Here is a 27,737-nt window from a genome sequence, read left to right as displayed (position 1 = left end):
AAACAGGAAAAAAAAAAAAAAAAAAAAACCTCTTTGATAACTCACTCATGAGCAGACAGTAAATGTAAACACCCTTAAAACATGTAATGACAATGTCATTACACAACAAACTAATCAAAACATCCATCCAGCAATGCTCATGTTCCTAAACAGACATCAAGGCAAGGCAAAACAGTGTGTTATAATACTATATCAACCTTTGCTTCTCTCTTTTCAATTTTAACTTCTAAGCAAAGATCGTGATCTGCTTAAATCTATGTACACTATTTCTGCTTTAGTTGATGCACGCGAAAAATTTGATATCTCAGCGAATATGTTTAATCTTGTGTCAAGAGGTTCATGATCTAGAAACTGTTGATCAATTAGCATTCTCTCCAACACTGGGGAATTGGCTAACAAAAGCTTGATAAGCTGCATTTCAGACGTCGTTCCGATAAAGAGTTCTAGCTTAACTTCCCTGAGGTGATTAAATGTCACGTCTGACAAACGCTTGAGTTCACGGGGTTCTTTGTCTGACAAACGCTTGAGTTCAAGGGGTTCTTCAGTACCATTACCATTATCATCTTCATTGTCACTATCAACTTCATTGTTAACCTACGAAAGATAACAAGAAGTCAACTCTCAGATTATTGAGGATCCAAGAAGTACAAAAAATAACCACACTACGAACCTGTATTTCGAGATATTCTAAATATGGGAAGCTTCTTATCAACAAAGAGCAAATGAGAGCTTATGTGATTCCACCAGCATAATATTAGGTAGGTAAAATCGTTTGACACTGTCAAGATTAAAGGGAAGCCTTGTTGCTGCTTCATATCCTTCTCCAGCACAGAACTAGGAAACAATTACAATAATTCAAGATTAAGTCAGCCCAAAAGAAATTCCTTCCGCTAAAGTGCATAACAATGAAGTCATGAAGCAACATTTACCCCACAATTAAAGAAGTCAAAGATGAGATGCTCGAGAGCAGAACAAGACTCGAAAACCTTTGTAAAATCAAGATCCTCTGCCTTAATATAGTCACCTAGCAGATATACTTTTACCAAACGAGGGACATTCTTGAGGCAGATAGAACTTATATTTCCTGTGAAATCGAACAATCTCAGCATGGGGGCATTAATTTCAATTTTGTCTGACTTTTCTGCGATATCCAGCACTAATTGCTCAAGCAATGGGCAATGAGATATTAAGCTTTCCAGCAATTCAGAAGAAATTGTGACTTCACATAGTTCCAGGCTAATTAACTTATCAAATCCTTGAAAGGCTGATGGAGCATGTATTAAGCAATAATGAAGATTTAGATGCCTCAGCTGCGAACATGTGAAAAGTGAAGAAGACAATTTGTAAATCTTTCTAAATGGAAGGTGAAGAACAAGATGTTGAATGTCATTCCTCGAGAGGAAACATACGAAGTTGTCAATCTCAGGACAACTTTCTAGATGAACAACATTGAGGGTAAACTTAGTAATGGGTCCTTCATGAAGGGTCAAAAGCTGGTAGATAATCTTTGTAAATTTAACTGTACGGTTTAGTAAATCTTTTTTTGTTTGCGAAAGTTTATAATCAAGCGTCAACTCTGTAAGTCTACACCAGTGATACCTCCATTTCTTTGATAAGACGCTTGTCCTCACAGCATCGTTACAAGGCAAATGCATCAAAATGACATCGATTAAATTATCAGGAAGGTTGCTAAGGACGTCATGAGGTAAACTTCGACAATGCTTTCTTCTCTTAGGAGGCATCATAAATCACCAAAAACCTGTAGAAAATAAGCAACAGTACAAGGTAAGGAATCTCCAAACTATATGGACAATACCGAAATAACCTCCAAACTATCTGGGCGAAACTGCAATTCACATTGTCAACTCAACACAAGAACAGAAGGAGCACTTATAACAATAATCACCAAGAACCTGCAGAAAATTAATAATAACATGAAGCATGGAATCCCCAAACTATCTGGACAGAACGTCTATTTGCGTTGTGAAATCAACATAAGAAATAAAGGTGCATTGTAACTTAAATCAAGTATCTCCTATTAATATCTATGTTATACGGATATTTTACTTGACTTGAAATACCAAGTGGTGCACACAGAAGTTCCAATATGCTGATCGATATTTAAAGAAGTGAATAAGTGAAACTAATCGTTTTAACACATCATACAAAAAACACAATTCAAATCACACTCAAGAAACTATCGAGGATCAAAATGACGCAATTGACCATATGAATTAGATAAACCCCAAACTGTTCTACAGAACTCAACCCACAAAGAAAAACAATGGATGTTTTCAAGTGGTTCCAGTTTGCTTTTCTAAGATTATCAACTCATAAAATGTGCTCATTTTAAGTAATAAATTAAGCATAAGCAGCTGTTTTGTTGCTAGATTTAGAACATCAAATCAGTAGCTTTACTAGTATTATAATTTGCAAACTCTAAAGAAACTATATAAGCGCAGCATAACACTAACCCCAAAAGGGAAAGTAATGATTTTTATTTTTTTGATTATGGTAGTAAATTTCAAATACCTTTAATGAGTGCTTCAGCTTCAGGGCACTATTTGGACTCTTTCAAGTCTTCAATCTCAATCTAGGGTTCGTTCATCACTTACAATGGAGAGGATTTGGGGGAAAAAGCGTAGAGTGAACTAGTGGAGTGTTGGAGAAAGGAATGTTTAGTTGAACATGATAATTGAACCAAGAGTTGCAGAAAGAAGCAACCACAATTAGTGAACCTAAGCACATACCAAGGAAACCAACATCTAAAATGGGTACAAATAAGAAGATAGAACATGCCTAATAGACTTTAATTCGTCCAAAAAGGAAAGAAACAATTTTAAAACAAAAATAATGATCCTGAAACAAATTTTAAGCTTACCAAGACTTAAGATTCTTGATGACGGAAGATCTAAAAAGGTGGAGTCACCTTTTCTTCTGATTGTTGCCAAATGCCATTACGTGTGCTTAACTCTTGTGCCCCGTCATTCTCAGGTGGATACTATTTGTAGTTCTCAATTCTTCTGCAAGTATTTTTGTCTTGTGACTCCTTAAGTTAATGACTCTTAAATTTCATCTCGAGTTTCGATAACTATATGAATTTAAAATGAATTAAAATAATAAATATTAATTCACAAGAAAACAAAGACCCATGAGATTTTATTTATTTTTTTGAAAAAAATATTAGCTCCATTTCAATAACAGTGTTCATTCCCCACATTCCTACAAGGTGGAAAAGGTTATTGATAAAGTGAGGAGAGTTTCAATGGTAAGGCAACACGGGAAAAAGACTTTCAGTTTAGTGAAATAGAGCACAGTCATTGAAAGGAAGGAAGAGAAAGTTCTAGGTGTCAGAAAATTAAGAAGACATAATAAAAGCCTTCTGATGAAATGGTTTTGGAGATTGACTATCGAGGAGGAGGCCTTATAGAGAAATCTCATTGTAGCAAAGTTTGTGAAACAAAATGAACAGCGTAAGGGGAGCAGTTCTTTACTTAGTAACATCAGAGAAATTTGGCCTTTATTCTTTTAACACAGAATAGGGCTGGTGATGTTAGAAAGCTATGCTTTTGGCACGATAACTAACTTGTCATTACCCTTTAAGGGACAAAAACCCTCAATTTTTCAGCTTGCACAGGGCATGGATAGTACTGCAGCTCAGAATAGAAACAACAACTCACGGAATTTTTTTGATAACCGTGGTGTCCGGATCAGCTTGCGCACACCTCGACTAATTCCACGGGATACCCGCTACCTAGCAACAAGTGCCAGGTAACTCTGTCCACCAAGGCTTAGACAGATGGGAAGAAATCACCTAGCGTTTTTGTCTCCACTGCGATTTGAACCTGAGACCTCATGGTTCTCCTACTACTTCATTGACCACCAGGCCACACCATTGGGTGCATAACTCACGGAATATTTTAGGAGAAATCAGAATGCCTGGTAGTTAGAGCGTATCCAATTTCCAGGGTCTCAATAGCAGTGCAGACAGACTTATATGGAAGGGAAATGAATGGACAGATTGCTACGATGTCTTGTTACATAGAGCAAACCAGGAACCAACCGTTCAAACCGCCCGAAACAGAGATGGGAATCAAAGGCCCCAAGGAGCATGTCTTACCCAAGATAATTTGCAAAAGGGATGGTTACCGATTCTGCAACAAATATTATAGGTGTGATGGATGCATAAAGACTATCAACCACCTATTAGTGTGGCAGAGATTCTACAGTATTCTGAGCATGAGCTGGGTAATACCAAGATCAACTTCGGACTTGCTAAGTTGCTGGAGCGGGAAAGGAGTGAAAAGTTTTTTGAAGATTAGATGGAATACAATACCAACATGCTTTTGGTGGTGTCAATGCAACTAAAGGAATAGAAGATGTTTTGAAGGACAAGTCAGCAATATAATGAAGATCAGATCTGATTGTATTGTTTTGCTGTCCAGTTGGTGTAATATGGATTTCGTCAATGATGTGGAAACCTTGTTACAGTGCATAGAAAGCTTACATAGATAGGTCCAGGTTTTCCTCTTTTGGTTGATTGGATTTTTGGAGGATGTACTCCGGCACAATCTTTGTACTATATCAATAATACTTACCATTTCAAAAGAAAAAAAACGTAAATAAGTGGTATACCAAAAGAAGTAAGCCTACAACCAATTATGGTTCTCTATGGAAGAGATTCAATCTACTGTACAAATAAAGACTTCATGGGTGCACTAAAAAAAGACTAAAAACATCAGGCTATTCCTTACATAAATATCACTTTCTGTCCATTTCAATCAAACCATCGAGGTTTTCTATATAAAATATATGAAAAATAATTGTCTCACTCCTATACACAAGTGAAAAACTCATCATTTTAAGTGGTAAAAGCAAAAAAAGCTTGACCAGTTGACACACACTGTCTCAAATTAATAATCGTGCATTTTTATTTTAGGTTCCTGTCTACTTCACTTTTTTATGTTTATCAACTTATTTGATTACCAAAAGAGTGACTCCGACCCTATATAAAGAATGTTCAAATTTGTTACACCTCGCATTTTGCACTTTCGGATATTTCGAGACAATGGCGGAAAGTTTAGGGCAAGGTCATTTTTCGGTTCCGTTGTAATGTGTAAGACGTTGGAAAATATTATTAGTGTGGAAATATTGAGGAAGATTGAGGCAAAAAGGAGGAAATTTGCAATATGGCATTATGGTAAATTTGTAAAAAGGCGAGGGCAAAATGGTCATTTCGAAAGTTCAAGAAAGTTCAAAAAGGGGCCATGTGAGGAAAAAGGATGACTAAAATAATTCATCCTTAAAAGAATAAGAATTCTAGAAAAAAAAAAAGAAAGAGAAAATTCTAGAAAATAAAGTAAGATAAAGGAAAGAAAAATCTAGAGAGGGGAGGGGCATGTGCCCTCACATGCATAAGATATATATATATATATATAATAGTGAAGGGGAGTCATATTTTAAGAAAGAGAAGAAAGAGAGACAAAAAAAAAAAAAAAAAAAAAAAGAAAAAAAAAAAAAAAGGGAGGGCTGGCCGAACCAGCCCCTCCCTAAAGGGATCACAAAATTGTTGCTTCATGTTTTCTTACAATTAGGAGGCCCTCTTCGTCGTGGAGTAGTTGTTGGAGGAGAAAAATCTTGGTTTTTACAAGGGAGCAAGCTAGCCGTGGAGGTGAAGTGAAGGAAAGGTAAGGACAATCTCATTTTTCATGTGTTGTGCATGATTTGTATATGTTGTGAAATGTAGAAATGAAAGAAGTTTGTGAAAGTATGGTGTTATGTGTGAAGTGTAGAGGTAGTAGTACATGTGTGTGTGATTGTGTTGTGTTTTGGTTGTTGTTATAATGTGTTGAGATAAATGAGGTTCATGGAATATTGCATGTTATGGTGAAATATATGAAAAATCATGAATGGAGTGTGTGGTGTTTGGAATAGGGGCTGCCTTGGTGTGGAAATGATGAACTAAATTTATTAAGTGTTGTATAGAACAAATGGATGGATTTTGTTTAATATTTTGATCGTTGTGTTGTGGTTGGATGTTGGCCGTGTATGGACTGTTTTGGGGCAGCCATATTAAGCCAATGTTTCCTAGTGTTTTGGTTGTTGTCGTCATGGAATTTGTGATGTGAAAATGAAGGTAAATGGTCCAAGTTGAAGTTAGAAACCGTGTGGGCTGTTTTCGGAAGCTAAAGTGATTTATGTAAACTTCTTTGTTTGATGAAAGTATTGTTGAAGACGTATGGAATTGTCGACATAGTTTATGAATTTGAAAGTAGAAAATGTGTTATGAATGTTTCTAGTTAAGTTGGAAGGTTTCGGGTAAGAATGGATGTTGGTTTGGACATCTTGAAATTATCTAACGATATTGTTGTTATGATTGTTAGTATTGTTGTTGGATTGGCCGGGTTGAATTCCCGGATTTCTGTATGTTGATTTGGGCCATAATCTCGGGGATGTCGTGTTTACGAGAGAAATCTTTTGAAATTTCGGTAGCCCATATAAGTGAACTTGCATGAAAAATTAAGGCAAACGCAAGTCGATGAATCTAACGATCATATGGATCCTTGTGAATGTAGATAAGCGAGTTGGGATGAACAAGTGTAGCTAGCAAGGCGGCGCGGTATGTAAAGCTCACTTCCTTTCTTTGGCATGTCTTAGTATGAATAGGCTATGATGTGCTCCCGAGGTAACTCTACTCCTACGATCCGAGCATGTCCGTGATTCTTATTTGTTTCTTGACCTCCGTATGTCTAATGTAGTCAAATTATGGTTTCTATGCCTTTGTATGGTGAATAAGAATGTGCTTAAAAGAATATGTTCATAAAAGAGTCGAAACTACGAACGTCCCTAACTTTTGACTAAGGGCTCGGATCGCTCCGAAACGCTCGCGGGAGGTTCCCCTAATGTATAACATCCCCGACATTCACATGCGGGCTCGGGTCGGGTTGGTGTTTGCCCGTGGGCCCGCAAGACATTCCGTTGTATAGTTTTGGCAACTTGTTGATATAACTTAATATGGCTACTAATCTAACTTCCGAATATGATCACTCACTTATATGCTAAGTTTGAAATGAGAAATAGTATGTATATGATTCGATGCGTAAGTATGATGGCTAAGTTACATTTGACACGTCGAACAGTACTCGAAAGAAAACTAGATTTGACTATGACTACGGAATAATAACGTTGATCTGTTACTTATTCGGTGAGTTTCAAGGATGAATCGTGTGTATGTGTATGTGACTTCGATTACTCGGCTCGTGCCTAATATGACATCATTCACCGAGTCCCTTGCTAGCGTGCACAGTTGGTATGATAATTCCGAGTCCCGACTAGGGGCGGGTCGATATCGATGACTCAGGGCGGGTACGACCGAGACCCTCACTAGAGGGCGGGTACGGTATGTGATTAATTCACCGAGTCCCTCGCGAGAGGGGCGGGTACGATATTTGTTTGATGATCGATGATATAACGATTTCATAAAGCGAAAATGCGACAATATAATGAGTACAATTACGATGATGCGATAGTCCTACGATGTGACGATTTGATGATATGAAAGTACGATACTATGGTAATCGATGATCCGATAATATGACGGTTGTGCGATGTGATGATTTGATCTATTTTCTATTTATGTAAGACGTAAACATTTTCGAAAGGAAAGAAAATTAAGCAAAGCCTTCGACGTTACGATTACTAAATCTATTTTACGTACTTCGCCTATGGTTTCCGAAATAATATGATTATGATATGTCTTGCTCACGGTGTGTGTATGTCGGGATAAGTGCTTGCTCGAAGCAAGTTTTGACTCTCGGTTCTATATTTGTTTCTGTGGTTTTTCATCCCGAGTTATGACTCTGTTGTTGGTTTTCCTGCTTTACATACTCAGTACATTTTCCGTACGACCCCATTCTTCGGGGCTGCGTTTCGTACGCGCGGTACCACGAGATGAGTTGAAGATATTCCAGCATGGTTGGTGAGCTCCAATTCCTTCTGGAGCACTGCTGAGTCAGAGTATGTACGTTGTGTCTTACGGATGACATTAGAGACTTTGCGAACAGTGTTGTGGGTATGATGTGTCGTCAATCGTAACGGCTCCGTCGGCCGATATGTCGATGTGTGTTATGTAATAAATTTTGTGTAGATTACGGATTTTGGCAAGTTTGTAAGCATCATTATGTATTTTATAATTTTCCGATTGAGTTTTGGAAAAAAAAATTATGTGTGCGATAGGGTACGTAGGTTCGCTCGGCTCCGGTATGGGGTCGGGTGCCCGTCACGTCCCTCGGAAATGGGGGCGTGACGAGTGGTATCGGAGCGAGGTCGGTCAAGGGGCTGTACAACGGTCGTGTCCGGTAGGGTCCTGTTTATAGTGTGAAGCCGGCCACATTTATAAACAGGAGACTACGGGGCATCTAGGGATTGTTGACCTTCTTTCTGTCATAAGATCGTGCGATAGAGCCCAGTCATAGGGAAACCAGATCCCGCATGTAAGCCTTACATACGGCGGAAGGAGACGAACGAGGATATGGGAAGATACGAAGGTGAATTTTGACATATTTGTTCGTTATCGAAACCGGAAGCCGGTACCGTACGGCTATGATTTGGCATGACATGATATTATATGACGTAATATGGTTGGCTATGAGGTCACGCGTGGTATGATCGTAAGGTATTGCTAGTATTTGCTGTGGATGGATTCTGGATAGTAAGGATGGAAAAGGGTAAAATGGTAATTTTGCAGAAAAGGACGTGTTACGAGCGTGTACCGGAGTATGTAAGACTTTCACCTGCCCCGAATCATGCAATAAAGGTCGTACGAGAAAATTTACGCGATTATATCGGCCCTAAGGCACCGGATTTTACCAAAGTTTCAAAGTTAAGCGTGCTCAGCTGAGAGCAATCTCATGATGGGTGACCCCCTGGGAAGTATGAAGGAATTTCATGAATTCGAGTATATGAGACAAACAAAAATCCAGGGTGGACTAAAGGAAATTAAATATGTACGGAATGATTGGAAACCACAACAGGTCATATAGAATGCCACAGGCGAAGCCGAAAAAGGGACAGGAAGTATGTTACAGCTTTGGAATCAGAATAGGCTTGAATAGTGTTGGGAAGTACTTTGTGGGTTAGGCAATGATAATTATGTGGATGTGTATGAATGTATACGGTACCCCATATGTGTTGTATCGGTGAGTGTATGATTCCCGCCACCGGTGCTACGGTGTGGAAACCAGTAATCGAATAAGAACACTGGAATTCAAGTGACAACAAAAGTAAAGAGGGTAAGATTTTGGAGGGAGTAGGTAACAAGAATAAAGTGTGTTAAGAAATAAGAATCTGCATGAAATTTGGAAGCTAGGATTTGAGAGAGAGAATGGAAAATATAAGGGCATGAATGAGTACGAAGGTATAAATACGCCCCAAAAAGGGGGAACGGATGAGAGAAGTATAAAGGTAAGTTAGAAACAAGCGATGTCGTAATATGTTTGGTAAAGACGTTCGAAGCTACAATAGGGACCCCCCCCCCCCAAGGTGATTATGGAAGCCCGTAAGATTAGTTGAACATTCGAGGACGAATGTTCTAAAAGGGGAAGAATGTTAGATCCCGCATTTCGCACGTCGGTTATTTCGAGGCAATGGCGGAAAGTTTAAGGCAAGGTCATTTTTCGGTTTCGTTGTAATGCGAAAGTCGTTGGAAAATATTATTAGTGTGGAAATATTGAGAAAGATTGAGGGCAAAAAGGAAATTTGCAAAATGGCATTATGGTAATTTTGTGGAAAGGCTAGGGGCAAAATGGTCATTTTACAATTCAGAAAGTCTTCAAAAAAGGCCATGTGGCCAAAATAAAAAGGAGGAAAGAAAAAAGAATTAAGAATTCTTGAAAAAGAAAAAGAAAAAAAAAAAGGGGAAAAAGAAAGGAAAATTCTAGAGTGAGGGCATGTGCCCCTCACATGCTATATATATATATATATATATATATATGTTGTTGTCATCTTTTAATTAAGAGAGAAAGAGAGAGAAAGAAAGAAAGAAGAAAGAAAGAAAAGAAAAAAAAAAAAAAAGGGTTCGGGGGTTGGCGAACCAGCCCTATGTGGTGGACATGGAAAATTTTTCTCTTTATGTTTTCATACTAATTAGAAGGTCCTCTTCGACGTGGAGTGATTGTTGGAAGGAGAAAATTATTCGTTTTGCAAAAGGGCAAGCTAGCCGTGTGGGAAAAGCCAAGCAAAGGTAAGGTCCCATCTCATTTTTCATGTGTTGTGCATGATTTGTATATGTTGTGAGATGTAGGAATGAAAGAAGTTTATGAAAATATGGTGTTGTGTGTGAAGTAGTAGTGGTGGCCGTGTGTGAGAGATAGCCGAACATGTGTGTGTGTTGTGTTGTGTTTGGTTGTTGTTGTAATGTGTTGAAACTAATGAAAATCATGAAATATTGATGTGGTATGGTATATGGCATATATGGTGCTTAATCGTGAATGGAGGGTGTTGGAGTGATGAAACTAATGGAATTCGACATGTTTGTGTGATGGTGTAATGTGTAGAAAACGAATGAAAATCATGAAATGTTACATGTTGTTGTTGGCCGAATGTGGGCTGTTTTGGGGCAGCCATGTTGAGTTAATGTTGCCTAGCGTTTTGGTTGTTGTCGTCATGAAATTTGTGATGTGAAAATGAAGGTTAATGATCCAAGTTGAAGTTAGAAACCGCGTGGGCTGTTTTCGGGAGTTAAAGTGATTTACGTAAAGTTTATTGTTTGATGAAAATAATGTTGTTAACGTATGGAATTGTCGACATCGTTTATGAACTTGAAAGTAGAAAATGTGTTATGAATGTTTCTAGTTAAGTTGGAAGGTTTCGGGTAAGAATGGATGTTGGTTTGGACATCTTGAAATTATCTAACGATATTGTTGTTATGATTGTTAGTATTGTTGTTGGATTGGCGGGTTGAATTCCGGATTTACGTATGTTGATTTGGGCCGAGCCATAATCTCGGGGATGTCGTGTTTACGGAGGAAATCTTTGCCGAAATTTCGGTAGCTTATAAGTGAACTTGTATGAAAAATTAAGGCAAGCACAAGTCGATGAATCTAACGATCATATGGATCCTTGTGAATGTAGATAAGCGAGTTGGGATGAACAAGTGTGGCTAGCAAGGCGGCGCAGGTATGTAAAGCTCACCTTCCTTTCTTTGGCATGTCTTAGTATGAATAGGCTATGATATGCTCCCCGAGGTAACTCTACTCCTACGATCCGAGCATGTCCGTGATTCTTATTTGTTTCTTGACCTCCGTATGCCTAACGTAGTCAAATTATGGTTTCTATGCCTTTGTATGATTGAATAAGAATGTGCCTAAAAGAATATATCCATAAAAGAGTCAGAAACTACGAACGTCCCTAACTTTTGACTAAGGGCTCGGATCGCTCCGAAACGCTCGTGGGAGGTTCCCCCTAATGTATAACATCCCCGACATTCATATGCGGGCCGGGTCGGATTGGTGTTTGCCCGTGGGCCCGCAAGACGTTCCGTTGTATAGTTTTGGCAACTTGTTGATATAACTTAATATGGCTAATAATCTAACTTCCGAATATGATCACTCACTTATATGCTAAGTTTGAAATGAGAAATAGTATGTATATGATTACGATGCGTAAGTATGATGGCTAAGTTCTATTTGACACGTCCGAGAACAAGTACTCGAAAGAAACTAGATTTGACTATGACTGTATGACACGATAACGTTGATACGTTACTTATTTGGTGAGTTTCAAGGATGAATCGTGTGTATGTGTATGTGGCTTCGATTACTCGGCTCGTGCCTATTATGACATCATTCACCGAGTCCCTTGCTAGCGGGGCGATTGGTATGATAATTCACCGAGTCCTCGAGAGGGCGGGTACGGTACGCGATGACTCACCGAGTCCCGAAAGAGCCGAATACGACCGAGACCCTCGCTAGAGGGCCGGGTACGGTATGTGATTAATTCACCGAGTCCCTCGCGAGAGGGCGGGCACGATATTTGTTTGATGATCGATGATATAACGATTTCATAAAGCGAAAATGCGACAATATAATGAGTACGTTACGATGATGCGATAGTCCGACGATGTGACGATTTGATGATATGAAAGTCTGATACTATGGTAATCTGATGATCCGATAATATGACGGTTCTGTGCGATGTGATGATTTGATCTATTTTCTATTTATGTAAGACGTAAACATTTTCCGAAAGGAAAGAAAATTAAGCTAAGCCTTCTGACGTTCTGATTACTAAATCTATTTTCTGTACTTCGCCTATGGTTTCCGAAATAATATGATTATGATATGTCTTGCTCACCGGTGTGTGTATGTCCAGGATAAGTGCTGCTCAAGCAAGTTTTGACTCTCCAGTTCCTATATTTGTTTTCTGTGGTTTTTCATCCCAGTTATGACTCTGTTGTTGGTTTTCTTGCTTTACATACTCAGTACACTTTCCGCGATCGAGCACCCCCCTCTTCTTCGGGGGTGCGTTTCATGCCGCGACTTTGCGAACGGTGTTGTGGGTACGTGTCCACGGATGAGTTGAAGATATTAATAAATCTTGTGACATGGTTGGTGAGCTCCATTTGTATTTTATAATTATTCGGATTGAGGTTCGAAAAAAAAAATTATGTGTGTGCAGTCCGAGTTACGTAGGTTCGTATGTACGTTGTGTCTTCGGGGCGTGACAAAATGACATTAGAGACTTTATCAAATTTTCGATTTACTATTGCCTTGGTTGTGGGTAGTTTGATGTGTCAAGAAAGACTGCATCTCCCATTAATAAAGAACTGCTAAATATTACTTCAACAAGCATATCCGATATATGGAAGATTATCCCAACCCGACAATATATGAAAAAGTCGGATGTGTGTTATGTAATGAAATTTTGTGAATATCCTTCTTTCGTACCCAAGAGTAGCCTTATTTCTTAGGAGATTCAAGCATTAATTAGTACTACCTCGAATCCCAAGTTTGTAAGCTTTTCATTATGTATTTTATAGGTTGGGGGTGAAAACTCGGGATGGTGAAAGACCGGTCAAGCACTCTTCCAGTCGAGTGAGTCATGTGCGTACAAGTTAAAGCTAAAAAAGAGATAGTAACTCGACCTTAGGGTCCAAGCCACCTTGCACTAACCCACCAATAACCTGCTACCTCCCAACCCCGTTTTTGGGACAAGCGTAAATAGATTCTTATGCTTTACGAAAACTACCGAAAGGAAGTTATCCCTCTGTCCTAATTTATGTAGCAACACTTTTTTTTTAAGCTTGTCCCAAAAAGAATGTCATCTTGAAACAATTTAACTTTATGAGAAATTTCCAACCACACAAATATCTTAGACTTGTTTTGAACCACAAATTTCAAAAATCTTCCTTTCTTTCTTAAATTTTGTGCCTAGTCAAATGGTGCCACATAAATTGAGACGGGAGAGTAACTTTTATTGACTTAACGAACACATAAACATACCCAAAAGGAAACCAACAGAGAATAGATAGATAGATACACTTATTGAAGTTCAGTTCATCCAAAAGGGAAAGAAATGATAAACAAAGTAAAAGAAACAAATTAATATAACGGAAGAAGATTTAAAGCTTACCAAGCAAGAAGATTGCTGATGATGATCAGAATCTGGATTTTCTATTTGGAATTTTGTCAAACACCTTACGCCCTAAAATGCTTCAACTCTATTTAGTACTGATTTTCAAGTACACATTTGATCTAATCTAGGCATGGGCTTCGGCCTTTTAACAATTGGGTTTCATTTCATCTTTCATTAAGTGACCCTTTTTAAGAATAACTAGTATTTATACCCGCGATGCGCGGTGAATATCAAAATAAATATTAATCAAGAAATAGTTTTGATGTCTTGTTACAGTACACGTTATTAGATTATACTATAAGTTTTTATTACCTTGTGCTTCACTAATATTGTTTTTGCCCCATGCTCTCATTTTAGAATAATAAGTATTAGTAATAGGATTTGCACAATGAGCAAATATTATCATAAAATATTAAGCTTATTAAATTATAATTTTCCTTATTTTAGCGCATTACATCATAATAATTTAATTAAATAACCACTGCAACTTGTTTCATAATATGTCGAAGAACAAAAGAATTATGAGATTTTGAAAAAATATAGTATGGGATATAAACAACATGAAAATATAACATGATTCAAATATAATAAGCTAAACAAAATCTCAATAAAGCATCTTCAATATGATATTTCCTTTTCAAAATAAGGACTTAAACTTAAATATAGAATGTATGAATTTCCAATGTAAATATATTTTGTGCCAAATAAAAGATATATCAAATTGAATTAGCATCACACATAGCAACTTCTTTTGAACTTTCAAAACACTATATATAAATATATAAATAAGTATTAAAAGATTAAGAAAACACAAGTCAAACACCAACAGTAGGAAATTGAAAAGCACAAGGGCAAGAATTGTTCTTTTCTCTTCAATTTAATTAAGGGATTACACAATTCGTCGGATAGAAGAACAAATAATTAATATTTACAAATGTTAAATCTACATCAAATGTGAAACAACAAAAAGAGCACCATAAAAAGGATTAAATTTAGCGGAAAAAGTCACTAAAGATAAATTTTTGAAACTTCAAGATGATATTGATCACTTTGGGGACTCAACCTTCTTAATGAAAATGTGAATTCATAAAAGCCATATATAATTTGTCATCGTTTTGTTTTTCCCTCTTTATTTTCTTCTTCTATAGGTCCCCACTTTTCCTCTCTCCTCCGTCATTCTTCTTGCTCTTTCCAACAAATCAAAATAACAATATCAATTAAATCGGTTAATGATACAAAAAAAAAAACAATAAAATATTACTCTCAATTAATATATATGCATTAGAATAGGAATTTTATATATTGCAAACCGAGTTAATCTATAGACATGCCATAGTAAATCATGTCATCAAGGAGCTTGCATATTTTTTCTTTTGCCTAGCAGTCTAATTACTATAACAATTATTTGCATAAAAATTCCTTGTTATGAGGCTTTCCACTTTACTTGATAAATCTTTCGAAGTGAAAAAAAAAAAAAGAAAAAAAAAAGTTAGCGACAAATAAATCTTTGCTTAGAAGCCCAAATCCTCTTGTATATATTTAAGGATAAGATATTGTTAACCTTATATAATCAAAATACTAACTTTGATCCAAAATACACGCATATGATTAAGAATTATTGTATAATATAATAAAATACACAATAAAAAATTAAAATGTACTCCCGCCTTCAAATCCAACAAGTTCCGAAAGACCATTAAATCCGCAAAAGTAATGTCCACAAATGTGAGAATTTTAGAATGCCTCCATAAATAAAACTTAGGCGTGAAGACAAAGAAAAACTAATAAAAGTACGGTATTATCGATTCCTTATACAACATAATTAAAATACTAAATTCGATCCAAAATACATGCATATGATTAAGAATTAATGTATAATATATTAAAATAACACAATAACAGTCAAGAATAAGAAAATTTACATAATGTATCTCTGGCTTTGGATCCAACAATTTTTGAAAGACCAGTAAATACTGCAAAAGTTAATATCCACAAATGTGAGAATCTTAGAGATGCATGCCATAAAATAAAATATAGAGGTGAAGACAAAGAAAAAAACTAATAAAAGTACATTATTATCTTTTCCTAAAGTTCTAAAACAAATTAAAAGCAAAAGCAAATTAGAAATAGTGGTTTGAAATAACACTAAAAGAAACATAGCCTTGATAAGTTGAAGAGAAAAATGCCTACTTCGTGAAATATTTGTGCGGGAACCAATTCACATTTGGTTGAACTAACTTCTTCGCTTTAAATCATCAATCTCAGCATTAACCTTTTAATAAAGCCCGTAATATGACGGATTGCGGTCTCAAACTTCCGAAACTTAGTATCAATCCCATTGCGTTTAATATACGAAAATGTATTATCTTACTTGTTTGTGAAGTACAGTTTGAAAATGAACATGTTTTAATATGAAGAGGATTTTTAGGATTTTGTGAGAGGTATTTGCAGTTGAGTTGAACTGTTATTCTTATCTCAATTCAATTCTTTAAAACAAACCCACGATTAAAACCATTTCTTTTGTCCTTTTTTTGGATGTGCTATTTTTCTATTATTAAAGAATTGAATTTAAAATCAAATTTAAAACATCCATTTATCTTCTTCCACTTGGCATTATTTTTCCATATTTTGACATGCGGCTTATTTCCTAATTAGTTGTTTGCAAACGTGGGTTTTTTTGGTTTAACTTTTTGTCTCGATTTGCTTATTTTTTTATTTTTAAATTTAGCGCTTTCAACAATTTTAACTTAAGCAGTTTTCTTTTGTACTTTAAATTAGGAATTTGGAATTTTGTAGTGTCATCTTAACAACTCGTTGCCTCTCCTATTAATAATAGATATAAGTTTGTGATTTGCCATTCTTTGAGGGAGTTTATTTTTCCTAATGTCTAGGAAGGTGGAAATATAGTTCCCCACATAAATAGGCTCTGAATTTGATTCTTAAATTTTTGTCATTTTTAAATTGTACGTGCAATTATCTTTTAGAACATATTTTGTGGAAATATAGTTCCACAAAAAATAGCTCTCTGGCTTGTTTGTGTTTAAGAACGTGATGTCAACGTTTTAATAATTTTTTATTTGCTAAGTATGCCCCTTCAGCTTTTAAAAAAATTTATTTTTTCGAATAATTTGCTCATTGCATTTTTTTTTAAACTGTTGTAGCTTATTCTTTTTGATTTTTAAATTTTTAATTTCTGATTTTTATGGTGATGACACTTGTCATCTCACCATGCTTTTGCCTCTCCTATTATATATAGATAGATATAGCGGAATTAAGAGACCTCATTATGGATAAAAACAATGGGGGAAAAATAAACTAAAGGTGACAAAAAAGTCCACTAATTAGAAGGTCAAACTTGTCTTAAAAATGTGATTAAGTTAATTTTTAAAACTTATTAATCTTTTACAAAATACAAAAAAGTCCACATTATACAAAACCTTCCAACTAACCCCTCACGACCCTCACTCCATTATTTAAAAAAAAAAAAGACCAGTTCATCTAGGCGGCAATACCACCCCCACGACGTCACTTCCTTCATCACGTTTTTCCTCTTCAAAATCAAGCGATTTGTTCTTCCTCATATTTCTTCTCGCTCGTGCTCTCTCTCGTCATTCTTTCCAACTACTTCTCTATTCATTCTCGTAAAGTTTTTCTTTCACTTGGTTCAAAAGTTAGGGTTTTGAAATCAAAGTGTGAAAATGATGATTTTGGTTAGAGAAGAAGAAGAAGAAGAACATGGGTTTGTCTTCAATGTTGTTTGTTTTGTTGTTCGGTGTTTGAGAAGTTCTAATTTGGGGTGTTTGTTGCACTTGTTGGGGTTTGTGAGTTTGTAAATAGTGTATGTGATTGTGAAATTATGGTTTTCGGTCTTTTTTTTATTCTTGCTCTCCTTAGTGTTTGAAAAAGGGCTTGCAATTTTGTTGATGTTTTCCAATAGCGAGGTTACTGCTATGCAGCAAATTCGGCACTTGTTTGACGATTTGCAAAACATCTAGATTGCATGGTTAAAAAACCCCTATTTGGTGCATTTTGTTTAAGTTGTGAGTGAGATTTGTGATGGTTGTGTGTTTGTAGTGAAATATAGATGTTTTGCAGTTAAAATAGATGTTTTGGTTGTTGTTGTTGCTGTTGCTGTCATGGTATGGTTTAGGAAAAGTTTTGATTTTATCCAATAGCTGTTGGATAAAATCAAAACAATTGCTGAGGTTTTTGCAAAGAATCAAGCGATTTTAAAGCATACTAACAAGGTTTCGTGAAAATCAAAAACGTTGCTAAGGTTTTCTCTTGTTTTATTATTTCCATGTTCGTAGAATGCGCTTGCAACAAATAATAAGTTGTTGCAACAACTTCATATTTTGTTCCAACAGATTCTTAATCTGTTGCAACAACTGATTACTTGTTGCAACTGATTCTTTTTGCCTTTTTATTTTGAATATTGCACTAATCAATTAAAACTGTTTTTTTCTATCTCCTGTGTGTAGATAATGTCACGACCGGGTTACGAGCGATGTGGTGTCGGGGGCTAACCACCGAACACCGCTCATTCTCTTTGTTCATTCATACCGTATGCTCATAATCATATAAAACTATCATCATTTGCAACACATTTACTTTTATAAGCATAAGCCCTTCGGCTATCAAAATTATATACACATGCATATACATAAAGACTATGGGACCTTACTACCCACACTGCGTTTCTACGAGCCTCTACTAGAGTACTAGACATATGGACGGGACAGGATCCCGTCGTGCCCAATCTTGAGTATATACATATATGTACCAAAAGAATAATCAATGGCACCTCCGGAAAATGGAGTGCTCTCAAATCCGCCGCTAGCTCCTATGAGTCTGGATCACCTCCCTGTCTACCTGCGGGCATGAACACAGCGTCCGAAGAAAAGGACGTCGCACGAATATTTACCGAGTATGTAAGGCATAAACAATAATAAGACATCAATGAAATGAGACATCAAATGAAGAGCAATCTGTGACCGACCGAATCATAAAGGAGTAATACATGCTTTCGGCTTACTTTCATACTCATCATCATATCATATATGCATAAATGTATAAGCTGCCCGACCATATAGATACGGTGTAATAATCAATAACATCATCATTAGCATTAGCCTGCGTCCAGGCCTCCCGCGTCCGGGGTATCATCTCATGCCGCCCACTAGTGGTGTCTGCCCATGCCATCCGGCCATGGTGTATAGCTGCCCGCCTTAGCGGTGACTGCCCGGCCATATAGGCGCGGTGTGATATCATCATATACTCATCATAATATTCTCATAGCAATATGTTCGTCATAACTCATCATAATACATGCATAGAGACTCATAGATGATCATACTCTATCGGGGTGACGTAAGGTCGTGGACCCCGACTTCATTATGGAACATTCATAAGTATCTGCCTCTCACTTGAAGGAACAGGCATAAGGTGAGTGTATATAATGATCAACATCAATGGGCTATGGATAGCTTTATTGGCTTAATTGGAACATCATATCATAGACTATAGCATCTCTAGACTTAAGCTTGTCATTATCGTTATCATACTCGTAGCATATCTCTTATCTCATTTGGCTATTCATGAACAAAGGCTTATAGTTTTCTTGAAGATGGAACATTCATAATAAAAGAGGAAAATTCATGCCATAGGACTCATGCCTTAGAAAGAAAGGGCTAGCCTCACATACCTTCGTCGTTTAACTATTCTATCGCTTGCTCGTTCTCCTTTAATGCACTCGTTTATACCTTCAAGGGAATTCATGTCGTCATTAGCTAAACAATCATGAAAACGTACTTATTAAAGCTAGAGAAAATTGGGCAGCATTTCCTTTGTTTATACTACTTTCCACCATATTCCATATCAACTCCCAACATTCATAACGACAATCACAATATCATAAACAATAAGCATCATCTAATTACATTGACCACAATTCGTAATTTCACTACAATTCTCCATAATCATGACCAAAGTCCATTATCGTGTTCTTTCTTATATAATGCTCATTCCACGTTCTAAACGTCATTTATAATGCATCTATAACCTCAACATATCCATTTTCATGATTCAATCCAATTGCTACTCAATAATAACACTATTCACACATTAATGACCCGTTTGCTATACGCTTCTACAATCCATGTGTTTCAACTTATTAATACTTCAAATAGCATGAAAAGGTCATGAAACTCACCTTAGATGATGGAGGAATAAGCCTTGAATGGTGATACACCCTTTGCACCAAAACCCTATTTCATCTCCCTTAGGATTTCTTGATTTGAATGGCTTTTTACGGGTTTCATACACTTGATTCTCCTCAATTCTTGTTGTTGATCTTTGATTTCTATTGTTTTCTTGTGATTGAAGTGTATGGAAATGTTCTAGAGGTTTCTTGAAGTGTGGAGGTGAAAGATGAAATGAAAAGAAATGAAGGAGAGGTCCCTTATATAAATTGAGTTCAGACCCGACCAGATTATACGGACCAACATACGGTCCGTATGTTTTCTACTGGCCGTATGTTTGGCCGTAGATCTGGTCCAGTGAATTATGGTATTCTGGGTTGGATCTACAGTTAGACATACGGTCCATACTTTTTATACGGCCAGTATGTCTGGCCGTAGGTTGGCCCAGTTTTCCGAGAATTGTTTCGTCGACTCGTTTGATCTCCGATCCTTATGGAACCTTCTTAACACTTGTTTAACACCTCAATACCAATCTAAGAGACGTTATAACTCTTCCTCGTGGTGTCATTAAAACATCATTACTCAATACTCGTAATTCTTATTCGATACCCAACATATGGCTTGCTTCCCTTAACAACTTTCCTTCACTAACTCGAATGTCTTTGGAAATCTTAATTAGGACCATCACATACTATTTCTTACTTGTCCAAACCTCGTATACGTCATACCCCTCGTTAGTCTATTCACTATACGCTAAGGGGGAATTTCCAAGGTGTAACATCAAATGGCTCCGGTTAAAAGAAAACGAGAGAGAAACCAGGCGAGGGAGAAAGTAAAAAAACCAAGGTGCAAACACCATTAGATGAACTTGTGAGTGTTATTAGTGAATCAACAAACGTAGAGGAAAGAGTTAGTGAAACTGGGGCTTCAGAAAGAGAGGAAACCCACGAAACCTCTCAAGTAGAAGTTTCTGTTGGGCATGAAGAAGAAAGAGATAAAAATGAACAAAGTGAAGAACAACAAGAAGATAAAGAAAATGAAGTAGATGAAGGAGATGATGAAGTATACAAAGATGAAGAAACTAGAGAAGAAACTGAAAAAGATAATGAAAAATCTGATGAAGGAGATGAAAAAGAAAACGACGAAGGAGATGAAGGAGGTGAAGAAGATGAAGAAACTAAAAAGGGTAATGAAGAAGACAAAGAAGAAAATATAGATCATATGTCGACGACCTTGGCCGAGTTAAGAAAAAAGAGAAAACATAATATGGATGCCAATATTCTTGAGTCTTCTAGTATTGGCACTAATCCCAATAGACCTTCCATTGACGAGGTTGTCAAGAGTTTCAACATTGAAAAGTACGGCGTGAGGATGCCGCTGAATGAAAATAATGATTTGTCCGGTGATATTGTGGTCAAATCAAGCATGGGCAAGGGCTTTGACAAATTTAGGGGCATTCTTCAGGGTTGGGGTTGGAGAATTTCTTTAGAGCTAGCTGCTTTGGGCTCTATTTAGATTTTCCTGAATAAATCGGTGCGCGGTTTCAAATGACAATGGTGTCTGGGCTTTTGAAGCGTAGGATTATTTGTGATAGAAAGGATGAGGTTTGGATTAATTTTGTGGCATGCCGGTTTGCTTTGGCATGAAGGAGTTTGCCATAGTTACCGGATTGAGATGTCATCCTTGTGAGCCTCTTCCTACTGTTGTATTAACCAAGCCAGCCCGGACTCCTAAGGTAGCAAAGCCAGCCAAGAAAGCAAAGGGTTCCAAAGCTAAGAATGATGTCTCTTTGGTAGACTTAATGGGCAAGAGCTACAAAGAGAAGAAATTGTTAGAAGATTTGGAGTCTAAAACTTTCTCGAAAAAGTACAAGGAGGCACTGTGCTTAGTTTGTTCTGTGCACAATGTTCTTTGGGTAAAAGACATAAACAACAACATACTACTTGGATTGATTAAACTTACAGAGGACTATGATACCTTCAACAACTATTCCCGGGGTCTTGAACGCTTTAGGTTGACTGTTGAATATTTGTTGTGAGAATTGAAGCCAACGGGGAAGAAGGTCAACCTATATGGCTTCCCTTGGGCTTTCATGGTAAACTTTCTTCAATGTTTTATCTTTTTTTTTTGTTGTTGTATTTCAATCACTATTTTGATTTTTGATGGCATATTTTTTTCTAGGCTTGGGCATTTGAAGCCATTCCTCACCTCCGGCATCAAGTCAAGGAATACTCCGAAGAAGTTACCTTTCCAAGAATTCTTAGATGGCTGACTGCTAGGAACAACACAAAATTGAGTGTTGACCTTTTCAACCCCCCTAAGGAAGCTGTAAGCATTAGAACACATTCATATAGAATAAACTTAACTTCTATAAGCTTAAATATTTTACAACAAATAACTAGTTGTTGCAACAACTTTTGTAATCTGCTGCAACAAAACATGCATCTGTTGCAACAAGTTATGAATCTGTTGGACATGAGTAACCTGTTGCAACAAGTTACCCAACAGATATAACATGCAACTAGTTTTTTACAACAAATGAGTAACCTGCTGCAACAAGTTACTCATCTGTTGAAAAATGTCCAACAAGTATCACACCTGTTGTAATAGATCATTTTATTTGCTAATATGATAACTTCTGAATCTGCTACAGTAATTTTTTATAATAGGTACAATAATCTGTTGCAACAAGTTACCAATTTGTTGGACAATATCCAACAGATGAGTAACCTGCTGCGACAAGCTACCATCTTTTGGAAATTGTCAACGAGATGAGAAACTCTTGTAATAAGTTACCCATCTGTTGGAAAATGTCCAACAGATTAGTAATTTGTTGCAATATATCACTTTATTTGCTAATCTGATAACTTCTGAATCTGTTACAGTAAGTTTTTACAATAGGTTCAATAATCACATTGCAACAAGTTACTAATTTATTGGATAATATCCAACAGATGAGTAACCTACTGCAACAAGTTACCTATCTGTTTGACAATGTCCAACAAATGTGTAACCTGTTATAACAACCTCTGAGTTGATAACTTCTTTTAAATAGGTTTTGCTTTTCTTGATTTAGCACCATTTTGATATATCTACTTTCTTATTGTAGGTTGTGCACCCATGGCTTGTCCTGACAATAAGAGAGTTGGAGATGCTATGCCTTGTCACCTTTGTGCCCATAGAATCTATGCCTGACATATTGATTGATGGGTTCAAAGAGGAATTGGCTGGAGTGACAGCCATCACAAGGGAATCAACTGGGTTGATGATGTTGTTGCTGGTGGTGTGATTGTTGTTGATGCTATTGGTAGTGTTGTTGCTCGTAGTGATATTGGTGTTGATGTTGTTGGTGGTGTTGTTCAACCTATTGATGCTATTGGTGGTGGTGGTGGTGGTGGTGGTGGTGGTGTTAGTGTTGGTGATGATGTCCCGACAAGTATTGCTGGAGAAAAATTAAGAGATGATGATGTTGATATTGGTGGATTTACTCGAGTTGCTGGATTTAGTAGTGTTAGAGGATTTGGTGGTAATTTTAGTGGTGGTGGATTAAGTGGTAGAAGATTTCCTGATGTTGGTCCCGGTACCTCTAAGGTGCCCTCATGTGCTTGTGAATGCACCACTTACAAGGAGAAAATGGATAATTTGGTTAGAAAAGTTGAGGAGTTGGTGCAGGCACAAGAAGCCACAAACACTTCTATCCAGAGTTTGATATCCAAGAGAGGTATCAATCCATCAAAAAACCTTTCCTCACCCTATACTCCTATTCATGTTTGAAGGAGGGGCAAAGAAATTGCCAAGGCACTTGCATCAATTAGATCAAGGCAACCTGCTGCTACTCCCAGTTAGTCAATTGAGACTCCTCTTCCTGATGTTGGGCCAAAAGTGCTAAAAAAGATGGACATTTTCAAGCCTGTAAATGCCCAAAGAAAGAAAAAGCTTGACAAAGTGCTCAAAACCAAAAAGAGTGAGAAAACAATATACTCAATGCATGAATTTGGGGCCTCAGTCTTCAAGGTTATGACAAGCATGGATATTTGGTGGGAGGATTGGGTAAGTTTCAACACTTGTATATATCTATCTAATTCAGTATGTTGTTGCAACAGGTCCTTTATTTTGCTGAATCTGTTGCAGCAAGTTAACTAGCTGTTGCAATAGGTCCTTTATTTTGTTGAATCTGTTGCAGCAAGTTAACTAGCTGGTCACGACGACTACGGGCCATGACGGGTATCAGGGGCTAACCACAGAACACTTTTGCCCATTCATTACTCATGCACTTATTCATATTATATGCTCATAGTCATAGAAAACTATTATCATTTGAAACATATTTACTTTATATACGTGAGCCCTTCGGCTATCAAAATAACATATATACATACATATACATTAGAACTGGTGAGACCATATTTCCCACACATACGTATCTACAAGCCTCTACTAGAGTACTAGACATGTAGACGGGACAGGACCCCGTCGTGCCCAAAACATGAATATATACATATATGTACCAAAATAATAATCAATGGCACCTCCGAGAAAATGGAGTGCTCACAAAACGACTAATAGCTCCTACGAGTACGGATCACCTCCTGTCTACTGTGGGCATGAATACGGCGTCCAAAAGAAAACGGACGTCAGTACGAACATTGTACTGAGTATGTAAGGCATGAATGAAATGGACATAATAGGAAGATCATAAGGCATAAGATGGAGACATAACCTTTGTATGGATTCATTTTATGCATATATCATACGTAGCATATCATAGGAACTACCATAGCATATATATCATCATATCATACATACATCATCATATCATTCATACATCATCATTGTTAACCCGCGTCCGGGTAACCATCATATACAGCCCACTAGTGGTGGTCATGTCTGGCCCTCTAAGCACGGTGTACTCATACGCAGCCCACTAGTGGTGATCGTGTCCGGCCTTCTAGGCGCGGTGGAATCATAGCAGCCCGCCTTAGCGGTGACATGTCCGACCAATTAGGCGCGGTGGAATCATATCATCGTACATATCATAGACTTTTCATTATCATTCATCTCATAGGCACATCATGGCTTTTATCATAACTTAGCATCATTATATATATTTATCATCAACACATACATTAGAACTTGAAAGCAACTATAGCTATGTCGGGGTGTCCTAAGGTTGTGAACCCCCGATTACGTTATGGAGTGATCATACTCGTTACATCTCACCTTGGAGGGACTAACGTTTTATGGTGAGTGCACATAAGGAAAATATCAATAGATTATAGTTAACATCATTAGCTTTATAGGCACGTTATATCATGATTTCTAGAATCTTTAGACTTAAGCTTATCATCGTCATTATTGTACTCATAGTGTACTTCTTATCTCACATGACTATTTATGAATAAGGACTATTAGTTTTCTTGAAGATAGGGATTCACGAAGAAGAAGGAAATTCATGTCATAAGATTCATGCCTTAGAAGGAAAGGACTAGCCTCACATACATTTGTCGTTTAACTATTCTAACGCTTGCTCGTTCTCCTTCAATGCCCACGTTTCTACTTTCAAGAGAATTCATATTAACATTAGCTAATCAATTATAAGAACGTGCTTACTAAAGCTAGAGAAAATTGGGCAGCATTTCCTTTGTTTATACAAATTTTCTCATATTACATATCAACTCCCAAACATCCATGACAACATTCACAATATCATAGGCGACAATCATCATTCCTCCACATTCTCCTCATTTCACAATTTCCCTTCAATTCCTCTATAATCATGGTCATAGTTCACTATCATGTTTTCTCACATATAACACTTATCCCATGTTCTAAATGTCATTCATAACCTATTTACAATCACAACATATCATTAATCATGATTCAATCCAACTACTACTCAACAATGACACTATACCCACATTTATGACCCATTTTCTATATTCTTCTACAATCCAAGTGGTTCAACTTCTCAATACCTTTAACAACATGAAAATACCATAAAACTCACCTTAGATAGTGTAGGAACAAGCCTTGAGTGGAAATACTCTCCTTGCACCAAAACCCTATTTCACTTCCAATGGGATTTCTTGACTTGGATGGACTTTAATGTGTTTCATACACTTAGTTTTGTTGGTTTGATGAAGTTGATCATCAATTTCCTTTGTATTCTTGTGGATGAAGAGTGGAGAAGATTCTAGAGGTTTCTTGACTTGTGGAGAAGAGGAATGAAATGAAATAAAATGAGAGAGAGGTCCTTATATGATTTTAAAATCTGTCCCGACCATGATTTACGGACCAACATACGGTCGTATAAATTATCCGACCGTATGTGCGGCCGTAGATGCCGGTCCGGTGAGAGGTGATATTACGGGCTGATTATACGGCCGGACATACGCGCATAATTTATACGGCACGTATGTTGGGCCGTATAATGCCCGATTGTTCGAAATCATTCTCGTCGACTCGTTTGATCTCTAATCCTTATGGAACCTTCTTGGCACTTGTTTATTACTTCATTAACAATCTAAGGGGCGTTATAACTCTTTCCCAAAACATCATTAGGTCGTCATTAACTGCCACTTGCATTCTTGCCCGACACGCTGCATTAAACTTTCTTAGCAACTTTCTTTTCTTAACTCGAATGTCTTTGGAAATCTTAGTTAGGACCATTCAAGACTATTTCTTACTTGTCCAAACATCGTATACATCATGCCCTTCCTTAGTCTATTCACTGTACGCTAAGGGGAAATTTCTAAGGTGTAACATAGCTGTTGCAACAAGTCCTTTATTTTGTTGCAATTAGTTACAATAAGTAACTAACTGTTTTACTACTTTTACTTTAGCATGTAGATGAAGTCCTGTTTCTAATGCGTATGAGGCAAATGAATTTCCCTGAGTACTATGATTCCACTGACATAATCCTGGACCTCAAGTTTTACAATAACATTCTCAAGAGGTACACAAATTTGACAAATGAGAATACAGTTCCGAATGCCATCCCTTTAGAGGTTAGACTTGCTGAATTTCGGTGGGATGATGAAGTGGTCAATTATTATAGAGGTATTAGACCCTACCCGGGTAGCTGCTTGTGGGCTGGTGCAAAGAGGGTATTAACGGTGATGAATATTGATGTCACACATTTTGTCACTCTCGAGTCCAGGATTGAAGAGGTAGTGACAAATGTTTATGACTGCAACGTTCCTGTCTACCCAGATGATGCTTTCTTTTGTTACATATAGCCCGTATTGGGATTCTGGCCCAAGTTACTGAAACAGAGTGACATGTTCGCACACTTTCCTGCAAAGTTACTCAATGAACCGTGGGAATTCTATAGGAGCAAGAATCTCCCCCGCAATGACACTAATAGGGCATGTGGTTCGTACTCACTTGATTTTATAGAGGCTTTGCTTACCGGCACAACTGTGACAAAACCCTGTCACGCCCCAAAACCCACCCTAGACGTGACCGGCATCCTAAATTATGAACAATATCAGAAGAACCTAAAAGATGCAATAACAATACTTGAACCCGCCAAGTTCAATATTCGCCTCTAATTTGTAAAATAAATGTAAACAAATCATGAATATATGAATTAAATCAGCTGAAGTCTTTATTAATCAAATACTTAGTCAAACGTAATAACGTGTCCGAGACTTAATCCATAACTCAACAACTACCCACAAGAATGTATACTATGGAGCTTCTAAGATAAAGGAATAATAGTTTGACTCATCGGGACGTAGCCCGGAAAACTAATATAATGAATAAACAAATAAATAGGGTGTCCCACGAATGAACATGTGGGCTCACCAAATCAGCAGCAACAGCAAGTCCTTCCTAAACGCCCGGAGTATCAAGAACCTTGTTATATCCCGCATTTTGTGCGTTGGAATATTTGGACAGAAA

General features: G+C 37.1%; 1 protein-coding gene and 1 pseudogene across 1 annotated transcript; one reads left to right on the top strand and one right to left on the bottom strand.

The window, feature by feature from the left end:
- Window positions 1–51: 51 nt before the first annotated feature.
- LOC132032381 (F-box/FBD/LRR-repeat protein At1g13570-like) lies at window positions 52–13,841 on the bottom strand (annotated as a pseudogene).
- LOC132034585 (uncharacterized) lies at window positions 5,113–21,347 on the top strand. The gene is made up of 2 exons (XM_059424981.1): window positions 5,113–5,200; window positions 20,734–21,347. The coding sequence occupies exons 1-2, from the start codon at window positions 5,113–5,115 to the stop codon at window positions 21,345–21,347; spliced, it is 702 nt and encodes a 233-aa protein (XP_059280964.1).
- The last annotated feature ends 6,390 nt before the right edge of the window (window positions 21,348–27,737 follow it).

The sequence above is a fragment of the Lycium ferocissimum genome, chromosome 10, assembly GCF_029784015.1.
Source record: "Lycium ferocissimum isolate CSIRO_LF1 chromosome 10, AGI_CSIRO_Lferr_CH_V1, whole genome shotgun sequence".
Lineage (NCBI taxonomy): Eukaryota > Viridiplantae > Streptophyta > Magnoliopsida > Solanales > Solanaceae > Lycium > Lycium ferocissimum.
This window is presented reverse-complemented; position numbering and strand designations above follow the sequence as displayed.

Coding starts and splice junctions, on each gene's coding strand:
- LOC132034585 (XM_059424981.1), top strand. CDS start 5,113: ATGTGTAAGACGTTGGAAAATATTATTAGTGTGGAAATATTGAGGAAG. Junction 5,201..20,733: donor ATTTGCAATATGGCATTATG/GTAAATTTGTAA, acceptor CAACAAACGTAG/AGGAAAGAGTTAGTGAAACT.